Raw genomic sequence first — 19,286 nt, 5'->3', positions numbered from 1 at the left:
GGGACGCCGTGAAAGAACCGGAAGAGAGACCGAACCATGAGAGGGCACCCGCCCTGGGTTACCTGGGGGCCACGGGAGCAGAGCTTGGAAGCTGAACCCTGTTGGGGGTCCATGGCCACCACTAGGGGGCACCTGGAAGATGGCTACAGAACCATGGATTGCAGCACTTCCACCACACCAGGAAGTGCTGCCAGAAGATGGTCATGGAGCACATAAAAGAAGGCCGCCTCAGGTGGGAGGAGGAAGACAGAGCTTGGGAGGAGAAGAGAGGAAAGAAGAGAAAGAAGGCACTGAGGGCATGTTGTTACTGGTCTGAGCATCGTGTGGTGGTGCAGTAGAAGAAAAGGACACTCAGCTGGTGTTCCACACTGTCTGTTACTTAACCGATGAACTATGGCCAGTTGACAAAGGAGGAGACTGAAAATGTCAACAGTGCTGGAGACCTCGGCCAACTAGCCGCCCACCTCTTGCTGGACATTGTATAGTGGAGACTGTGCTGGCCGTCCAGTCTGATGAGAGAAACGTTCCATCTGATGATCCCAAGGCGAGTGGCTGGGGGTGGCACCCAGCTGGGACACCCAGGAGGACCGGAGGAGGGCTTACACCTCCAGACTGGGACCACAGGAACGGAACTTAGAAGCCCAACCCTATAGGGGCCCGTGGTCGCCAACAGGGGGCGCCCCGATGCATGAGGAGCCCTGGCCCTCAGCACTTCCACCACACCCAGAAGTGCTGGGCGGAAGAAGACCAGGGACCCCCGGAGTGCTTCTTGGTGCACAGCCGGTACTCCTGCCACACTTTGGACGGCACCTGGAGCTCATCCGGGTGAGGATAAAAGGGGCCGCCTCCCTCCATTCGATGGCTGGAGTCGGAAGGAAGAAGGACAGAGCTCAGGAGGACAGGAGTGGAGGCAGACCAGAGAAAGAGAGGCATTGTGGGGGCCTGGACTTTGGGGGAGTATTGGGGTTGTGTGCCGTCACTTTGTAAATATGGATCGTGTAAATAAACGTGCGTTGGGTGAACCATCGGTGTCCGCCTGTCTGACAGGTGATCTGTCCATACGCAGCAGACCGGTGGCACCAAGTGACACATCAGGAAACCGAGAGGAGAAACAGAATAGAGGAGGGGTGGTGACAGTTTTTAAATATTTATATTTCTGTACAATCGTCTGACACACAGAAATGCAGCGTGCCCAGCTAATCGGCAGCTCTAGTCAGGGTGTGCCATCCTAAAGTTGCAAGTCTTCAGCCTGGGGTTTCTCTTATATGAGCAGGCAGATCATTCCATAGCTTTGGGAATCCTGGAACTAAAAGCTCGACCTCCAGCTGTTATTTAATTAATCTTTGGAAAGTTAAGCAGGCCGACATCTTGAGACTTTAATATAAGTCATGATAAGCTCAGATAAGTAAGCAGGGCCTCGGCCATTGAAGGTTTTGTCTGTTAAAAGGACGATGTTGAAATGAGCCCCAAACTTAACTGGGAGCGAGAGTGAGAGAAAGACAACAAAGACAAACAACTACAACATTTACTTCTATGGCACATTTTCATACAAATGATGGAGCTCAAAGTGCTTTACATCAGTGCTTCTCAACCTGTGCCAAGTAACAAAAAGGGGGGCGCGAAGACGTGGAAAAAAGGAAACAAGAATCAAAAATATGAAAAATCCAAACCAAAACAAATAAACTTAAACTACATTCTGATATAGAAAAATAAATCCAGAGTTAGAAAAAATGTCAATAAAAGTTAAGTAGGTGTAATAAAATATGCATCTATGATAAATCATTCATTAAAAAAGAACAAATTGGCATTAGTGGGCTCCTTTCAAAAAAGCGTTAGGGGGGCGCAATTAAAACTGTTATGAAAACTCGGGTCAGAAATACTTAAAGGTTGAGAAACGCTGACTTACATGATGAAGAGAGAGAAAAAAGTCAAAATAAAGTTAGGGGACACTAATTAGGCAGCACGGTGGCTCAGTGGGTGGCGCTGCCACCTCGAAGTTAGAAGACCCGTCAGGGTTCGCTTCCCGGGTCCTCCCCGCGTGGAGTTTGCATGTTCTCCCCGTGTCCTCCCACAGTCCAAAGACATGCAGGTTAGGTGCATTGGCGAGTCTAAATTGTCCCTGGTGTGTTGTGTGGGTGCGCCCTGTGGTGGGCTGGCACCCTGCCTTGTGCCCTGTGTTGGCTGGGATTGGCTCCAGCAGACTCCTGTGACCTTGTAGTTAGGAGAGAGCGGGTTGGATAATGGATGGAATACTAATTAGCATAGAAGAAAAGTAAGGTGGTCCAATGGCCAGGGGGGACAGAAAAAACAAAAATAACTCCAGACGGCCGGAGAAAAAAACAAAATCTGCAGGGGGTCAGAGACCACCCAGCCCCCTCTAGGCATTCTACCTGACATCAATGACCTCAGTCAGTCCTCAGGGTATTCAGGGTTCTCATGGAAGGACTTGATGATGACGGCCATGTGGACTTCTGGCCTTTAAACCGTCAATGGAGGGACATCAGGGTGCTTTGATCAGGTGGTGGTGGTGCAGATCACAGAAAACTGGAGAGAGAACAGCAGAGAGAGTAGGGCTCAGTTTTGGAGCCACTATGAATAGTAATATTAATTTAATGCATATACAGAATATCAGGGTTACACTAAAACGTATATGTTACTATAAAGTGATGCGTGTTCAGCAGTTTGTTTAAAGAGCTCCACCGTATCAGCCTGGTGAATTTCTATCAGTAAACTCGTCTTCCAGATTTGAGGTGCGTAACAGCAGAAGGCCGCCTGCCCGCCTCACCACTTAGCTCTTGGAATTCTAAGCAGACCCTCATTTGAAGATCTGAGGTTACGATTTATAATATAAGATGTCAGACATTTGAAATATAAGATGGAGCAGATTATTGAAGGCTTTATAGGCCATAAGCAGGATTTTAAAGTCAATTCTGAGTGACACCGGCAACCAGTGTAGTGACATCAGAACTGGAGAGATGTGCTCGGATTTTCTTTTCCTAGTTAGGACTCGAGCAGCTCCGTTCTGCACTCGTTGTAATCGATTGATGCCGTTTTTAGGTGGTCCTCACAGGCTTGTGTTACAGTAATCTAGTTGATCGAAAACAAAAAGTGTGAACTCATTTCTCAGCATCTTTCAATGTTATAAGAGGTCTAACTTTTGATATATTTCTTAGGTGAAATAATGCTGTCCTAGTGATCTGATGAATATGCGATTTAAAATTCAGATCAGAGTCAACAATCACCCCTAAATTCTTTAGCTCCGTCTTGACTTTTAATCCATCAAATTTATTCCTAACTAGCAAAATACCCGCGCTTTGCAGCGGTGGAGTACTGCCTTAAAATTTTTATTAAGAAGAAAATTAAACCTTTTTAAACTGAGTGTAAATATCCCAATAATAATTTGTTAAAGATCTCTTTGTATACCACATTGTGAGTTCGGCCCTCCGGTTGTAATCTGACCAAGCGGTGCGCTGAGCTTACTCTTGAGCATGTAACGTACAGTCAGCCATGTGAACAGTAATCTTGTCTCAAATCTCACAGCTTGGATTGCTGCTGTCGTAATCGGTTTGAGTTTCATGGTTTGTTTCAATGACGACAGTATTTGTAGGACTTGTGTTGAAGTGACATTCGGCATCTGTCAAGCGTTGTAAGCACACAACCAGTTTCATCGATAAAATCACATCCAGCTTTTGAGGGTTTAAACATTCATAAACATCAAAGTGTCCACTACTGAAATCGTCACCTGTCAATCTAAGATGTTTAAGAGGCATTGGCGGTTGTCCAAAGGTGTCAAATATTTGGCCATTTCAGTACACTTGAAAGTGACAACCGAACAATTCAGTGACACCCATCAACTCACATGCAGATCCACAGGTGAAGGGCTTAAGCATTTGACTCTTCTAGTGCTCCTGTGTAGTCTAATTATCTCCTGTACGTCATCAGTCCACACCTTGAAGCTGTCCAGTCATTCAATACATAAGACACAATGGATATCAAGAGTGAGCCTGATATGGCCGTGCAATATGTAACACAGAGAATGGAAAAGGCAGGTGCCATCTCTGGGCATGGAAACCACTCGGTAAGTGACAGTTCTTTGATCGATGGTGATCACCTCGATAGACATGTTAATGGGGGAACGGTTGGAATGATAAAGGAAATGGGGACCTGAACAATGTAAAGTAAGTCTAAAATACACAATAACTATAATCGTAATAAACAAACAATAAAACAGCGGAGAAGCTGTGGATTAAATAAAAAGGCTGTAGTTATCGGTAGGGAGACGTGAATCCTGTGGCGAAGCAAGGAAGGGAATGTAGAGACCGGAGCGCCGGACAGCCTTATATAGGCAGACAGCCAACAAAGTGAGAGGAGTTGAGATGGGGGACCCAACGCCACCTCACACAGTGACCGAGCTGCAGGCTATGGACGTATATAAGTACATAAGTAGATTTCAGTTAGCGTTGGGAACCCGCATACCAAATTACTGTCCATCTATTACTGATGGGTGGAACTGGATATTCAGTGACTGGGAGATTTTGTGGTCTCCATCCCTTGACTTGGCTTGTTGTGGCCTTTTACCCTCATTGTGTAGGTGAGGCCACCATACTGTTCAACCTTCCAGATGTAATCAAATTAAACTCCAGAAAGGTGACCACCGCTGAGCTAATGATGTGACATCTAAAGCCAACTGGCCACACCAGTGATGTGTCACATTAAAGGGGGTAAATACTTCCAGTATGTGGTCAGGGATTGGGTGTTTAGTGTTTGTCATCAATTAATTTAGATGGCAGAGATCTGTCTTCAGTCTGGCATTGAAGAGTTTTTAGGTGATGATCAACGTGAGGAAAAAATAAACGAAATCCACTGGGAATTACTGGGATTGTGTGACAAGAAAATGGGAAAACTTCCAGAGGCGTCAAGACTTTTTACAGAAGTGCTATCTGTCTTGTCTTCTCTTGTCTTATGGTGGATTTCATGTGTATGTGAATGTCTATCTATCTATTATATACAGTGGTGTGAAAAACTATTTGCCCCCTTCCTGATTTCTTATTCTTTTGCATGTTTGTCACACAAAATGTTTCTGATCATCAAACACATTTAACCATTAGTGAAATATAACACAAGTAAACACAAAATGCAGTTTTAAATGATGGTTTTTATTATTTAGGGAGAAAAAAATCCAAACCTACATGGCCCTGTGTGAAAAAGTAATTGCCCCCTGAACCTAATAACTGCTTGGGCCACCCTTAGCAGCAATAACTGCAATCAAGCGTTTGTGATAACTTGCAATGAGTCTTTACAGCTCTGGAGGAATTTTGGCCCACTCATCTTTGCAGAATTGTTGTAATTCAGCTTTATTTGAGGGTTTTCTAGCATGAAGCGCCTTTTTAAGGTCATGCAGGTCATAGCATCTCAATTGGATTCAGGTCAGGACTTTGACTAGGCCACTCCAAAGTCTTCATTTTGTTTTTCTTCAGCCATTCAGAGGTGGATTTGCTGCTGTGTTTTGGGTCATTGTCCTGTTGCAGCACCCAAGATCGCTTCAGCTTGAGTTGACGAACAGATGGCCGGACATTCTCCTTCAGGATTTTTTGGTAGACAGTAGAATTCATGGTTCCATCTATCACAGCAAGCCTTCCAGGTCCTGAAGCAGCAAAACAACCCCAGACCATCACACTACCACCACCATATTTTACTGTTGGTATGATGTTCTTTTCTGAAATGCTGTGTTCCTTTTACGCCAGATGTAACGGGACATTTGCCTTCCAAAAGTTCAACTTTTGTCTCATCAGTCCACAAGGTATTTTCCCAAAAGTCTTGGCAATCATTGAGATGTTTCTTAGCAAAATTGAGACGAGCCCTAATGTTCTTTTGCTTAACAGTGGTTTGCGTCTTGGAAATCTGCCATGCAGGCCGTTTTGCCCAGTCTCTTTCTTATGGTGGAGTCGTGAACACTGACCTTAATTGAGGCAAGTGAGGCCTGCAGTTCTTTAGACGTTGTCCTGGGGTCTTTTGTGACCTCTCGGATGAGTCGTCTCTGCGCTCTTGGGGTAATTTTGGTCGGCCGGCCACTCCTGGGAAGGTTCACCACTGTTCCATGTTTTTGCCATTTGTGGATAATGGCTCTCACTGTGGTTCACTGGAGTCCCAAAGCTTTAGAAATGGCTTTATAACCTTTACCAGACTGATAGATCTCAATTACTTCTGTTCTCATTTGTTCCTGAATTTCTTTGGATCTTGGCATGATGTCTAGCTTTTGAGGTGCTTTTGGTCTACTTCTCTGTGTCAGGCAGCTCCTATTGAAGTGATTTCTTGATTGAAACAGGTGTGGCAGTAATCAGGAAATTGAACTCAGGTGTGATACACCACAGTTAGGTGATTTTTGAACAAGGGGGCAATTACTTTTTCACACAGGGCCATGTAGGTTTGGATTTTTTTCTCCTAAATAATAAAACCATCATTTAAAACTGCATTTTGTGTTGACTTGTGTTATATTTGACTAATGGTTAAATGTGTTTGATGATCAGAAACATTTTGTGTGACAAACATGCAAAAGAATAAGAAATCAGGAAGGGGGCAAATAGTTTTTCACACCACTGTAGTGCCTTACATCTATCTATCTATCTATCTATCTATCTATCTATCTATTATATAGTGCCTTTCTATCTATCTATCTATCTATCTATCTATCTATCTATCTATCTATCTATCTATCTATCTATCTATCTATCTATCTATCTATTATATAGTGCCTTTCCTCTATCTATCTATCTATCTATCTATCTATCTATCTATCTATCTATCTATCTATCTATCTATTATATAGTGCCTTTCCTCTATCTATCTATCTATCTATCTATCTATCTATCTATCTATCTATCTATCTATCTATCTATTATGTAGTGCCTTTCCTCTATCTATCTATCTATCTATCTATCTATCTATCTATCTATCTATCTATCTATCTATTATATAGTGCCTATCTATCTATTATATAGTGCCTTTTATCTATCTATCTATCTATCTATCTATCTATCTATCTATCTATCTATCTATCTATCTATCATCTGGCCTTAAGACTGACAAAAGACTTTTAAAATGAGCCCAGGTCTTTCCTTCCTAATGCCTCGCCTCTCATGTTTTAAATGAAGTCTGAACAATCCTTCCTTCACCACCGCTATCTCTGTTAAATTTAACAATAAAACATCAGGTTGGATTTTCTGTTCTAATAGCTTGTAGCCGGAGAGGCCCCCATGAATTCGAGGTGCTGAAGCCCACCACAGTCTCACATTGGCCATTCAGAGAGCCGGCACCTTGCCCGACCCGCTCTTTATGCTAACATCCACAGAGCTATTAAGTTCTCTGACATATAACCGAGTCCCAGTTTGTCACTTTCTAATTCCGTGTAGTTCAGAGTGTAATTGCTCTCTGGACGCCGATAAAGGAGCCCGTTGTTCACTCATTCGAGGCTCAGAGGCCGACACCATGACGAGGCCTGGCAGGCCCGGTCTGCAGCCTTCTCACTTAATGCCACATTGTCACCACCTGCCATCTGCCTTCATCCTGAGATAAGTGGCTACCGACAGGTGGCAGGAAGCCGTCAGGCGATCAGTTGTTGGGATTGCATGCCGAGGAGGAGCCGGGAGTGGGACCTTCACAGTGACACTTGTTAATTATTGACGTGATGAGGCGGCCACCGTGTGCCTTACCCTAATTGCAGGGAGACCACTTTAGTGTATTACGCCAACGTACACTTTGTGTCTGGACAACTGAATTCTCTTCTTCTTTAAAGCTCCTTTAATGTAAATGGCAGCTTCATGAGCCTGTGCTCTGTTTATCTTATGTATTTGATTTTTCTTTCTTTCTCTGCTCCGGCTCCCATTACTCATTTGGGATTTTTCAGTAGCACTTGGAACACTGGAAAGGCGCTATATAATGTAACTGAAGAGTATAACTGCATACAGTGTTTCTCTGCCACTGGGTCGCGACCCAGAAGTCTCCTAAAAGTTTGGGGGGCTGTCCTGGGGGTTGTTGATATTAGTGGTGGTTCACAAAGTGGGACGTGCAGCGGGTCACAGCAGGTCACAGCTCAGATCACCGTTGTCCTCAGTTGACCCCCTAAGACACTCCAGTTTGATTTGCCATTGACACCCCCACCTTAGTGGGCCACAACACACTCAAGATGAGCACCAAAATGACTGAGAGACACTGATGTCATATAAACTGAACAAAAAAATGAAGAATGATCTCCTGCTGGCCATCTCTACTGATCTGGACTGATATGGTGAAGTGTGAGGAACGAAAGGACGGAAATGAACAGGATCAACAGACAGAGGGATCCCCGACAACCAAAGGGAACAAATGAGGTGGCAGGCAGGCGAGTCCATTTGGCCGAAATGTCATGGCAGCAACTCCAAATCGTCCTCAGTAGTTTGTATGCCCCCGCACCCCCCGTGCCTGACCACGTCCTAATGAGGTGATGGATGGTATCCTGAGGGATCTCCCAGATCTGGACCAGGGCATCACTGAGCTCCTGGACAGGCTGAGGTGTCGGATGGACTGAAACATAATGTACCACCCAGAGGGGTCAGGCGAGTGAGTGTTTTGCAGTCAATGGGATCAATTCCTTCATCCCCTCGCCACATGAGGCCGGGCATTGTCGTGTACCAGGAGGAACCAACACAGGGTCTGACGATGGGTCCAAGGATTTTATCCCGATACCTAATGGCAGTCAAGGTGCCCACCATTGTTTAGCCTGTAGAGATCTGTGTGTCCCTCCATGGATATGCATCCCCAGACCTGCCATCACTGACCCACCACCACCAGACCGGCCATGCTGAACGATGTCACAGGCAGCAGAATGCTCTCCACGGCTTCTCCAGCCCCTTTCACGTCTGTCACGTGTGCTCAGGGTGAACCTGCTGTCATCTGTGAAAAGCACATGGCGCCTGCCAGTGGTGGACCTGCTCATTCTGGTATTCCATGGCAAATGCCAAATGAGCTCCACGGTGCCCAATAGAGGACATTGGGCCCTCAGGCCCCCCTCATGAAGTCTGATTCTGATTGTTTGCTCAGAGACATTCACACCAGTGGCCTGCCTGCCTGCCTGCCTGCTGGAGGTCATTTTGTAGGCCAGCTTTGGGTACATGCAGAACAGCACAAAAAAAGACCCCAAAACGTATCACAAAATATCTTTTCCAGTGGATAAACCCCAGTCATGTCTACGATGGTGGGCATCGATTTGTCTTCATGTGGAAGAATGTCACTCTGCGCTACTCCACGGTGATGTGAACAAGAGGAATAAACGTCACTTGCAGGCTTTCTCAGGTGCTACACCACTGATGGGGGTCCACTGAGACAGAGGAGAGGAGTCAGGGGGAGAACATTGAGAACTGTCTGCTACTCAACATCAGCAAAACCAAACCGCTTATCATCCTTGACTGCGCCAAAGAGCCTCAATGTCCGGTCACCATTCAGGGAGTGGATGTGGAGGTCGTGCACTCCAACAAATACCTGGGGGTCCGCATCAGAGACAGCCCACCAAATCAATCAACCCATCTGAAGGAAGGCTCTCTTCTCTTTGATGGCCAGTGTGGCATGCAGGGCTGGTGACGTCACTTCAAGAGGGGACCACCAAATCAACAAACTGATTAGAAATAGAAGGCTCAATTATGGGGGTGCCTTCTGGTCCCACTGGTGGTAGTGGTGGAGGAGAGAATGAAGACAAAACCGATGACCAGTATGAACAATACTGCACATTCCTCTCTTTGATGGCTGGTGTGGTGTGCTGGGCTGGCCCACCAAATCAACAAGCTAAATAAAAGGGCAGGCTTGGTTATGGGATGCACTGTGGACCCCTGAAAGTCATACCAAAGGAAAGAATTAAAATAAAACTGTATGTCATTATGAACAGTGCTGCACATCCTCTCTGTGACTTGACACACCAACGCTGAGGACGTTCAGCCAATAAATTATTTAGCAGAAGTGTGGCAAGAAACACGACTGGGGGTCCTTTATACTAACAGCAATACTCTGTGGACACCAGGGGGCGCTCCAGCTCGCCAAACACCCAGCACAAGCAGGCATGGACACAAGCTAAAAGCACAAAGAGTGTTTACTGGGGGAAACTCTTCCACAACACTCACAAGTACAATAAAGTGCAAGACTGCACACTCTTTGTCTTCTTTCTCTCTCAGTCACTGCCTCCTCCACTCCTCCACTCCTCCACTCCTCCTCCTCCTCGCTAGCGTTATACACCTTCCTCCCGACTCTGGCTCCTCAATGTATGGCAGGCAGCTCCTTTAATTCAGTGACCTGGGAGTGCTTCTGGTGTCACGAACCTGCAGCCCCGAAGCTGGACTCTCAAATCATGCAGCTCTGGGCTTTCCCAAAGGACTACAATGCCCAGAATGCCCTGTGGGCACCCATGCGGAGATCCCAGCCTGGGTTTGCTATTGTTTCTGAGGGAAGCAGTGCCCTAAAGCAGCTGTCTCCCCCTGTCCTTCCATTGCGAGGGCATCCTGGCTGGCTTAGGACAATGGGCATCCCTCACAACGCCTGTATAGCGCCTTGCAGGGCCAGAAGTCAGAAGTTTTTCTTCCTCTTCAGTCATTCTGGTGTGTGTTCAGATGATAGAGTGTGTGTATTTATTTATTTAAAGAGCTTCTTATAAAATGCCAAATTCCCCCTTGGGGTCAAATAAATTTCTATTTATCGTGAAGACAGAGATGATGGTCCAAATGTCTGTTGAATTTTTTTTATTACATATACTGTATTTTCACCAGAGTATTAATATTAATAACTAATAGTTAAAGCAGACAGCATTCTACAATACAATACAATCTATTTTTGTTTAGCTAAAAATCACACATGGAGGGCCGCAATGGGCTTTAATAGGCCTTGCCTTTTGATAGCCCCCCAGCCTTGACTCTCTAACCCCGAAAAAACCCTAGTAGGGAAAAAAATGGAAGAAATTCAGAGAGAGACCCCTTTGCAGGTAGGTTGGGCGTGCAGTGGGTGTCAAAAAAGGGGGTTAATACAACACAATACACAGACCAGAAGACAAGTCATCCACATTACAATAGAAACATGACAAGTACAGAGCAGCAGATGGCATCCCATAATAAGATTTGGATTTGTTCAAAGTCCTAGAGACCTCGGGCATTAAGTTACCTCCCCCAATTGGCCACTGCCAGCCAATCCGATGACGGGACCCCCCTGCCCGATGATTCCTGCGATCCTCCATCAGAGATGACTTTACCAACTTGGCAGGTGGACCATGGCACCAAGTGGCACGTTTGGGTACCAAGAAGAGAAACAGAACAGGTGAGGGTCAGTAACAAATTCTAACTATCATGTTACTGACAACAGAGATGCTGTCTGTACAGTTAATCAGCAGCTCTAGTCAGGGTGGGCTAAACTGACCTGAGAGTGAAGGGGTATCTCTTATAGTAGCAGGCGGACCACTCCACAGTTTAGGGGTCCTGTAAGTAAAAGCTCGACCTCCTCCTGTTATTTCATCAATCCTAAGCAGACCGGCATCTTGAGATCTTAATTTGTAAGTCATGATAAGATCAGATAAGTAAGCCGGACCGCCGCCATTTAAGGCTTTATTATACTGAAGTGCGGTCCTGGAGGTCCGCAGCGGATGCAGGTTTGTAATTCGACGCTCGGCCCAGCTGATAATGAAATTTGTGGCTTGTTAGGGCTTTCATTCTTTATGACACCGTCTGTGGACCTTCTCTGTATATCTGGTGGTCCTGAACAGATTTTGGTCCTTCCCTTGTCTCTCACTTATTTTATTAAGGCAGACACTTGATGATGCGGGTGGAGAGCTGCTGGCTCCTCTGTCATTTACTTCTCATTGTCACCCGATGGCTGCCTAAGAAAACGGGAGACGACTCCAAACTCCAATAGGCAATGAAGGATTCCGAATCGTAACAATTGAGTTATCTTGAACTAATCCCCCCTAAGACTTACTGCTTTAGTAATAAATAAATGGGTTCTAATTAAGACATTTATTTTGAACAGAAACCTGCACCCGCTGTGGACCACCAGGACCCCTGAGCTCGAGTGTTGCATCAGACATCATTTGCGTGTCATCTTTGTATTTTATTTTGTGCTTTAATCATTTAAAGTCTTTCCGTTTTTGTTTGGTGCCTTCTGTTACATTTTTCGGGCCTCAAAAGGTTCTTGTGGGGCTTTCATTGAAGGTCTCATCAGATTTGGGGATGTTTGGCTGCAGGTCTGTGGGACAAATGGCCTACAACGGGTAACAAGCCCCCTGGGCTGGGACCAGAGATCTGGAACTGCACTGTGAACCTTAAGGACCCCCCATCAGGTCACCACTGCACCACATCTCTCAGCCCGCAGCCTGGGAAAGAGAGGAAGATGGGTAACCATGGGGGGGGTCCTTCTCTTGTCAAGCTCCAGAGGTCTGCAGCCGGACCCTTTGTGTGTGTTTGTGTGTGCCTTCATTTTCTGAACCCTTCAGAGGTCACTGCTTTGTTTGTTTTTCAATTTCTTGGCTTCAGAAGCCTGCGGGACTGCTGTTGGTGGGCACCACGGGGTGGGTGCCTGAACTTGAAGACATTCTTAATGGTTCAGTGGTGGATCTGCATGTATCTGAAAGATGTAAATGTGATCATTAAAAGGGTGTCAAATGAGAGGACAGTTAAGAGACGGCAGGTGCCTGGTGCCTGATGCCAGTCGATGGTCTCGTGTGCACAGCGCAGCTCACGTTTTCTCCATGTGCTCCTTTCAGCCTCGTGTCTCTTCCCCTGCCTCAATGGCGGCGAGTGCCTCCTTCAGAATGACTGTGACTGTGGCCGTTTCAAAGCGTCAGGAGACCGATGCCAAACAGGTCAGTCCAACGCCTGCCGTCTTCCCGTCTGAGCCGCTTGCTCCTTCTTTCTTCATTTTCTATCTTGAACGTCAGTGGCACGTGGCGGTGCGCACGTCCAAGTTTCCAATCTCCCGGAGGTGCAGATAGTCAGAGTGTGTCACACTTTTGACATTTGGTGCCTCACTCAACTCGGGGGGCCTTTCTCAGAGTATACCATTCTTGTCACCTGGTCCCTTATTTATTTGGTTTCTGGCGTCGTTCTGCATCTTCTATGGTGAATAGTGAGATGTTTCAGCCAGGCTTCCTCCCCTGGTTGGAGTTCAAATCCTTGCTTTAGGTCTTTTTGTTCATTTTGGAGCCTTTGATTTATATTAATGTTACTTTTGCTTGTTACCTGCCGTACAGCCGAGGCCTGTGTGATGAGCCTTGAGTATAAGGGGCGGGGCCACCTGCCCACCACCACAGAGAGGCTGCCCTCGGCCCATTAAGGTAGGACTAACCCACAGTCCCCTGCGGTTCATTCAAATACACTTGGGAGTTGGTGAGTGTTTTGTTGGGATTCTTTCTGCACATTTTTTTGCGACGTATGGCCTTTTTGCTCTTTGCCGTTGGATTACTGTATTGGCACTTTGTTTGCCTTGGGTTGCCTTTTCTAGAAACTTCTTTATGTCTTTTTGTGCTCCATAGAGCTTCATGTTATTAAAGAGCATTCCTGGGTTTGCCCTTATATCTCAAGAATATCTCATTGCAGAGCCACAGAGCCATACAGTACGTCATCACAGGCCTACGCCAGCCGCTCCAGGCCAGTAAGAGGGAAGTCAAGGGTTAATGGTTAGTGTGGTCAGCGTGCTTTAGAAATGGCTAAGATTACAGGTTACTTAACGTGAGGGGTCACTGGTGGTAGGTTTGGGTTGGGTGTGGTTAGCGTGTCAATCAGTTTGATTCATGCCAGCCTATAAGCTTCTGTCACCAACCTGCTGGCCTAGACGTGCGGTGACATCACTTCTGTCCTGTCCTATGGACCTCTGGTGACGTATGCTGATGCTTCTCTTATATCTAGCTGGGGTTTGATGGTAATGTCTCCCTCTAGTGGGCATTTGTGGAGGTTTTTGGGACTTTGTGCTTGGGAACTCTCAAATATCAAGAAACAAATATGGATTATCAACTCAGATGTATGCATGCATATTGAACTGTTGTGGAAAGGCAGCCTCTGGGCACAGACAGACAGACACCGAATGTCCCAAAACACACACGTTTATTATAATAAACAGCACCACAATGACAAAAACAACCCAAAGTCTCTCTCAATACTTCTCTTTCTCTTCTCTCGCCTCCACTCCCCTCCTCCCGACTCCGGCCGCCTTTAGAATGCCCCGGATGTGCTTCCTGATAGTCTCCTGGAATGGCGGAAGTGCCGTATGAGCACCCAGAATTGCTTCTGGCACTACTTCGTATTCCAGGGCTCTTTAATCCTCCGGGCGCCCCCTGGTGGTGGCCATGGGCCCCAACAGGGATGAGCTTCCCAGCTCTGTTCCCGTTGCCCCCCTGCTGCCCTCTTGTGGTCCAGGGGAGGTATTGTCCCTCTCGTGGTCCGTCCAGGCGTCCCAGCTGTCTGCCACACTTTGTATTGTTGTTTTCGTTAACTTGTTATTTCTCCTGTCCTGAGGTTATTTCTGTGGGTTTCATCTGTAATTCTATCATTACGTTCTGTCTCTTTAAATGTTCTGCTGTCACTTGTTCTTTGGAGGCGGAGCCAAGCTGACATCACTGCCCCTGAGCCCTCCCTCTTGCCGTGTGAGTGAGCGGAGAAGGCTCAGGAGCGGGAGATCATTTATTTACTGTCGGCTTTTGTAACTAAGCACTGATTCAGTGCGGGCTGACTGTTGGTTTATGTTTTCTTGTCTCTGATGAGGGATTCTGATTTTTTTGGATTTAGGGAATTTGTAAAGCTTGCTTAACTTTTTGCCTCTCTTGTGTAATTTGGGCGGCATGTTGGTGTGGTGGGTAGCGTTGCTGCCTCGCCTTTAGGAGACCCGTCTTGGTTCGCTTGGTCCTCTCTGATGTTCTCCCCGTGTCTGCGTGGGTTTCCTCCCACAGTCCAAAGACATGCAGGTCAGGTGGACTGGCGATCCTAAATTGTCTCTAGTGTGTGGGCTGGCACCCTGCCCAGGGTTTGTTTCCTGCCTTGTGCCCTGTGCTGGCTGGGATTGGCTCCTGACTGACTGACAAATTATCTGCTAATCCACCTATCTTGGTATCATCTGCCAACTTCACCAGCTTGTTCCTTCTATTCCTATCTAAATCATTTCTAGATATTAAAACACGGGTATCCAAGGCATTGGCTGCAGGTTTTCATTCTAACCATCCTCTTCATTAGTGACCAGTTTGTTTGCTGCAAATTAAGTTCTTTTCCTTTAGTTTTAATTAACGTGACTCAGGCCCCTTAATTAGCGGCTGTCACAAAAGCAGACCATAGACATAAAAAGGCTTGGGGCAGCCACCCGCCTATTGTGCCTTGATGATCACCGCTTCGAGTCCACAACAGAATTGACTATAACAGGAAAAGATGGCGGCCTTAAAGCCCGGGACCAGAAGTGATGTCCTCAGTGGTGCCGGGACCTGGTGAGATTTCTGCAGAAGATTGAGAAAGAGAGTTAGTGCAGCTCGCTTACCCCGGCCTGGCATGGTATTTCTATTCTTAAGGCCTTTCAGATGTCTGGGTGGCAGAGCCTAACAATAACGAGACACAAAACAAGCAGCTCGCCACACGAGAGCTGAAAATGAAGAAGGTCTCGGTAAGGCTGATCTCCCAGGTCACCCAAACATTTTGACAATGTTGTTAAAACAAAAAAAAAAAACAGACAACAGTTCTAGAAATTTCTGCTGTGGCAGAATGACAGCAGCAAGCTATGGAATTAAATAGCGGGTTTAATTAACAGGAAGAATAATCAGCTTCTCATTAAGAAACTGGTAGGAGTTTGAAATCCCAGTTTAGCTGTCGGCTCGTTTCACGTCTCGTTTCTATTTGGCTGCCATTTAATGAAGAAAGGAGTCAATTCAGAGGGCTGAATCCTTCAAAGCAGGGCCATGAAAATGAAGAGAAAGGGAGTTCATTAGCAGTGAAAACTGATCAGGACCAGGGTGAGAATGAAAACCTGCAGCCACTGCGTCCCCCCAGGACCAGAGTTGGACACCCCTGGATTAAAAGCATCAGCAGCCCCAGCACTGAGCCCTGCTGGCCACCACTCTTAATGTCAGCCGTTTCCCATAAGGTTCTTTGCACCATCTTCATGTGGCGGCCTGAGTCCCACCAACCTATCCAGAGGAGGTGCACCAGAACTTAGCTGGGCCCTCACTTGAGTGGCCGGCTTCGGCCTACATGGGGTTTTCTCTTAAAGTTCAAGGTACTCTTCTGTAATGTCCCAAAATGCCCCACTAGGCAGGTGATCACTGGCTTATAAAGAATAAGACCACAAAACAACATATAAATGAGGATTTATTAAACATAAAGGGGAAAAAAATCAATGAAGTGTTCAAAAGCCCAAATTAAAAGGACTTGGCTAAACGGCAACCCAAGGCGAGTAATCCAAGTGCCTCATTCGACAGAATTGTAATTAAGGAGATGTAACGTGGTCAAGAAGAAGAGCATGCAGGAGTCGAAATCAATTTATCTTTTTGCCAAGCCAGAAACGTAGACAAGAATGAAAGTCAGAGAGCAGAGAGCCGAGACCCACAGGCCCAGAGAGACACACCTGACGTCTCTGGTTTATCCAAACATGGAGGCCTATAATATGAGCAGTCACTCTGAAGGCATCAAGCCATGCGTGGTCCCAGGGAATCCTGGGAAGTTACCTTGCCAACAACCGATGCTACTGGGGCTGCCATGAAACCTGATAGAACACAATAAACATTTAAATTAAATTCTTGGACTTCAGAAACCCCAGATTAACAACCGTGAAGTCACCCAAAATGTAATCAAATCCACCAATCCCAACACTGAGAAACAACAGCAAAAAGTCGAGAAGATCACAAGAACGGCAAGAGCCCCCAAAATCCAGCAGAACGCCATTGAAAATGAACTGCAGCTGGGGGCGGAGCCTTGATAGTGATTGACGGGTAGCCTCGCCTCTTGGGGATCCTCCCACAATCTCATCAGAGAACCTCAGATCCCACAAACATGGATGCAACATAACAGTCATTAGCAGATAACGCGTCATTAGATACATAATTATATCATTATTAGCTGCTTCAGATCTCCTGCTGGCCATCTCTACTGCTATGGACTGATATGGTGATGTGTGAGGAACGAAAGGACGGAAATGAAAAGGATGAACTGACAGAGGGACCCCGAAAACCAAAGGGAACAAAATGATGCAGTGGCTGGCAGGCAGGTGAGTCCATTTGGCCGAAATGTCATGGCATCAACTCCAAATCATCCTCAGTAGTTTGTGTGCCCCCAGGCCTGACCACGTCCTAATGAGATGATGGATGGTGTCCTGGAGGATCTCCTCCCAGTTCTGGACCAGGGCATCATTGAGCTCCTGGACAGGCTGAGGCGTCGGATGGACCCAAACATAATGTCCTACCATGAGGTGTTCTATTGCATTGAGGTCAGGCGAGTGAGCATGGGGTGGGAAGTCATTGGTATCGATTCCTTCATTCTCTTGCCACATGAGGCCAGGCATTGTCATGCACCAGGAGGAACCAGCATAGGGTATGACAATGGGTCCAAGGATTTCATCCCGATACCAAATGGCAGTCAAGGTGCCCACCGTTGTCTAGCCTGTAGAGGTCTGTGCCTCCCCAGATTTACCATCACTGACCCACCACCAAACCAGTCATGCTGAACGATGTTACAAGCAGCATAACGTTCTCCACAGCTTCTCCAGCCCCTTTCACGTCTGTCACGTGTGCTCAGGGTGAACCTGCTCTCATCTGTGAAAAGCACAAGGCGCCCGCCAGTGGTGGACCTGCCAATTCTGGTATTCTATGGCCAATGCCAAATGAGCTTTATGGTGCCCAATAGAGGATGTAGGGCACTCAGGCCACCTTCATGAAGTCTGTTTCTGATTGTTTGAGATGTGACCTGTGGCCTGCCTGCCTGCTGGAGGTCATTTTGTAGGCTCTGCCAGTGCCCATCTTGTTGCCCAAAGGAGCAGATACCGGTGGGTCCTGCTGATGGGTTAAGGACCTTCTATGATGTGCCCTGTCCAGCTCTCCTAGAGGAACTGCCTGTCTGTCTCCTGGAATCTCCTCCATGCCCTTGACACAGTGCTGGGAGACACGGCAAACCTTCTGGCAATGCCACATAGTATTGATGTGCCAACCTGGAGAAGTTGGACTACCTGTGCCAGCTCTGTATGGTCCGTGTATGGCCTCATGCTACCAGTAGTGACACTGACCATAGCCAACGAGTGACAAAATAAATGAGAAGGAAAAAATGTCAGTGGCCTCCCTCCACCTGTTCAGCCATTCATTCCTGTTTTGGGGGTCTTCTCATTGTTGCCCCCCCCTCTAGTGCACCTGAAACTGATGAGCAAGCCCCTCTGCTATTTAACTGAGCAGATCAAGAGCCCCCAAGGGTCGCTGACTTGATACGATGCAACTTTAACTTACGCCAGGAGAGGAGCCAGAAGTAAGCGCAGGGCGCGGACCCTCATAAATGGAGAAGGCAGAGGACGTCACCCGGCAGACACGCGCGGCTACGACGTCAAGCAGAGGAAATTTCTTACGAAAGGCTGAAGGGGGGCCGACGATCTGCTCGAGACAAAGAAAGAACCGCAAGCTAAAACTGCTGGCACACCCCGGAGGGTGAAACGGTTTCTATTAACGTTTTTCTTGTTTTCATTTCTGTTCTGTTCTTTGATTTCTTTTAGTTCCAAATTCCGGATATGAAAGAGAAATGATGTGCCGCACGTGGGGCCAGTACAACTACGAATCGTTTGATGGTCTTTACTTTTATTTCCCTGGAAAGTGCACTTACACCCTGGTCAGGCCGTGTGACGACGCCAGCCATTCCAGCTTTGCCATTCTGGTACGTTTTCTTTCTTTTCCTTTTACCGCCTGAGAGTAGAAAGGACGGGTGGGCAGCGTGTTTCTGGTTTGAAGTAAATCCACAGAGCCGGAGGACCTTGGCCATACAGACCACCGCAGGGCTTTGGTCCTTTAGATTAGTCAATGATGAGCAGGAAACACCTAAAAGTGACACCAAGCTGTGGTGGGCTCCTGTTACTTTAATAAAGTTGTGCCCACTAAACACATTCGAATGGACTCGGAAAGGGGAGTTGTGGTGAACTGAGCATCTTCAAGACCACCTGCTCTGTTGTGGACTTTATACTTTCTAACAGAAAATTACTTATGAGCTCTCCGATGCTTTTGAAAGTGTTATGAGCCATGAGGAGAAGATGTGAGACCCCCAAAGGACGCACTAAAGCAGGCCAGC

The 19,286-nt window shown here is 46.7% G+C and overlaps 1 protein-coding gene across 1 annotated transcript in view; it reads left to right on the top strand.

Annotated features, from left to right (window-relative positions):
• The window catches only part of otog (otogelin), a 231,377-nt gene that overhangs the window by 11,832 nt on the left and 200,259 nt on the right, over positions 1 to 19,286 (top strand). The window contains exon 3 of the mRNA XM_039740451.1: positions 18,721 to 18,878. Coding sequence (XP_039596385.1) covers positions 18,721 to 18,878 — 158 coding nt within the window. The remainder of the gene's footprint in view (positions 1 to 18,720; positions 18,879 to 19,286) is intronic.

This window comes from Polypterus senegalus, chromosome 1, assembly GCF_016835505.1.
Source record: "Polypterus senegalus isolate Bchr_013 chromosome 1, ASM1683550v1, whole genome shotgun sequence".
In the NCBI taxonomy this organism is placed as follows: Eukaryota; Metazoa; Chordata; class Cladistia; order Polypteriformes; family Polypteridae; genus Polypterus; species Polypterus senegalus.
The sequence above is the reverse complement of the archived record's forward strand: the minus strand, read 5'-3'. Positions and strand labels throughout refer to the sequence as shown.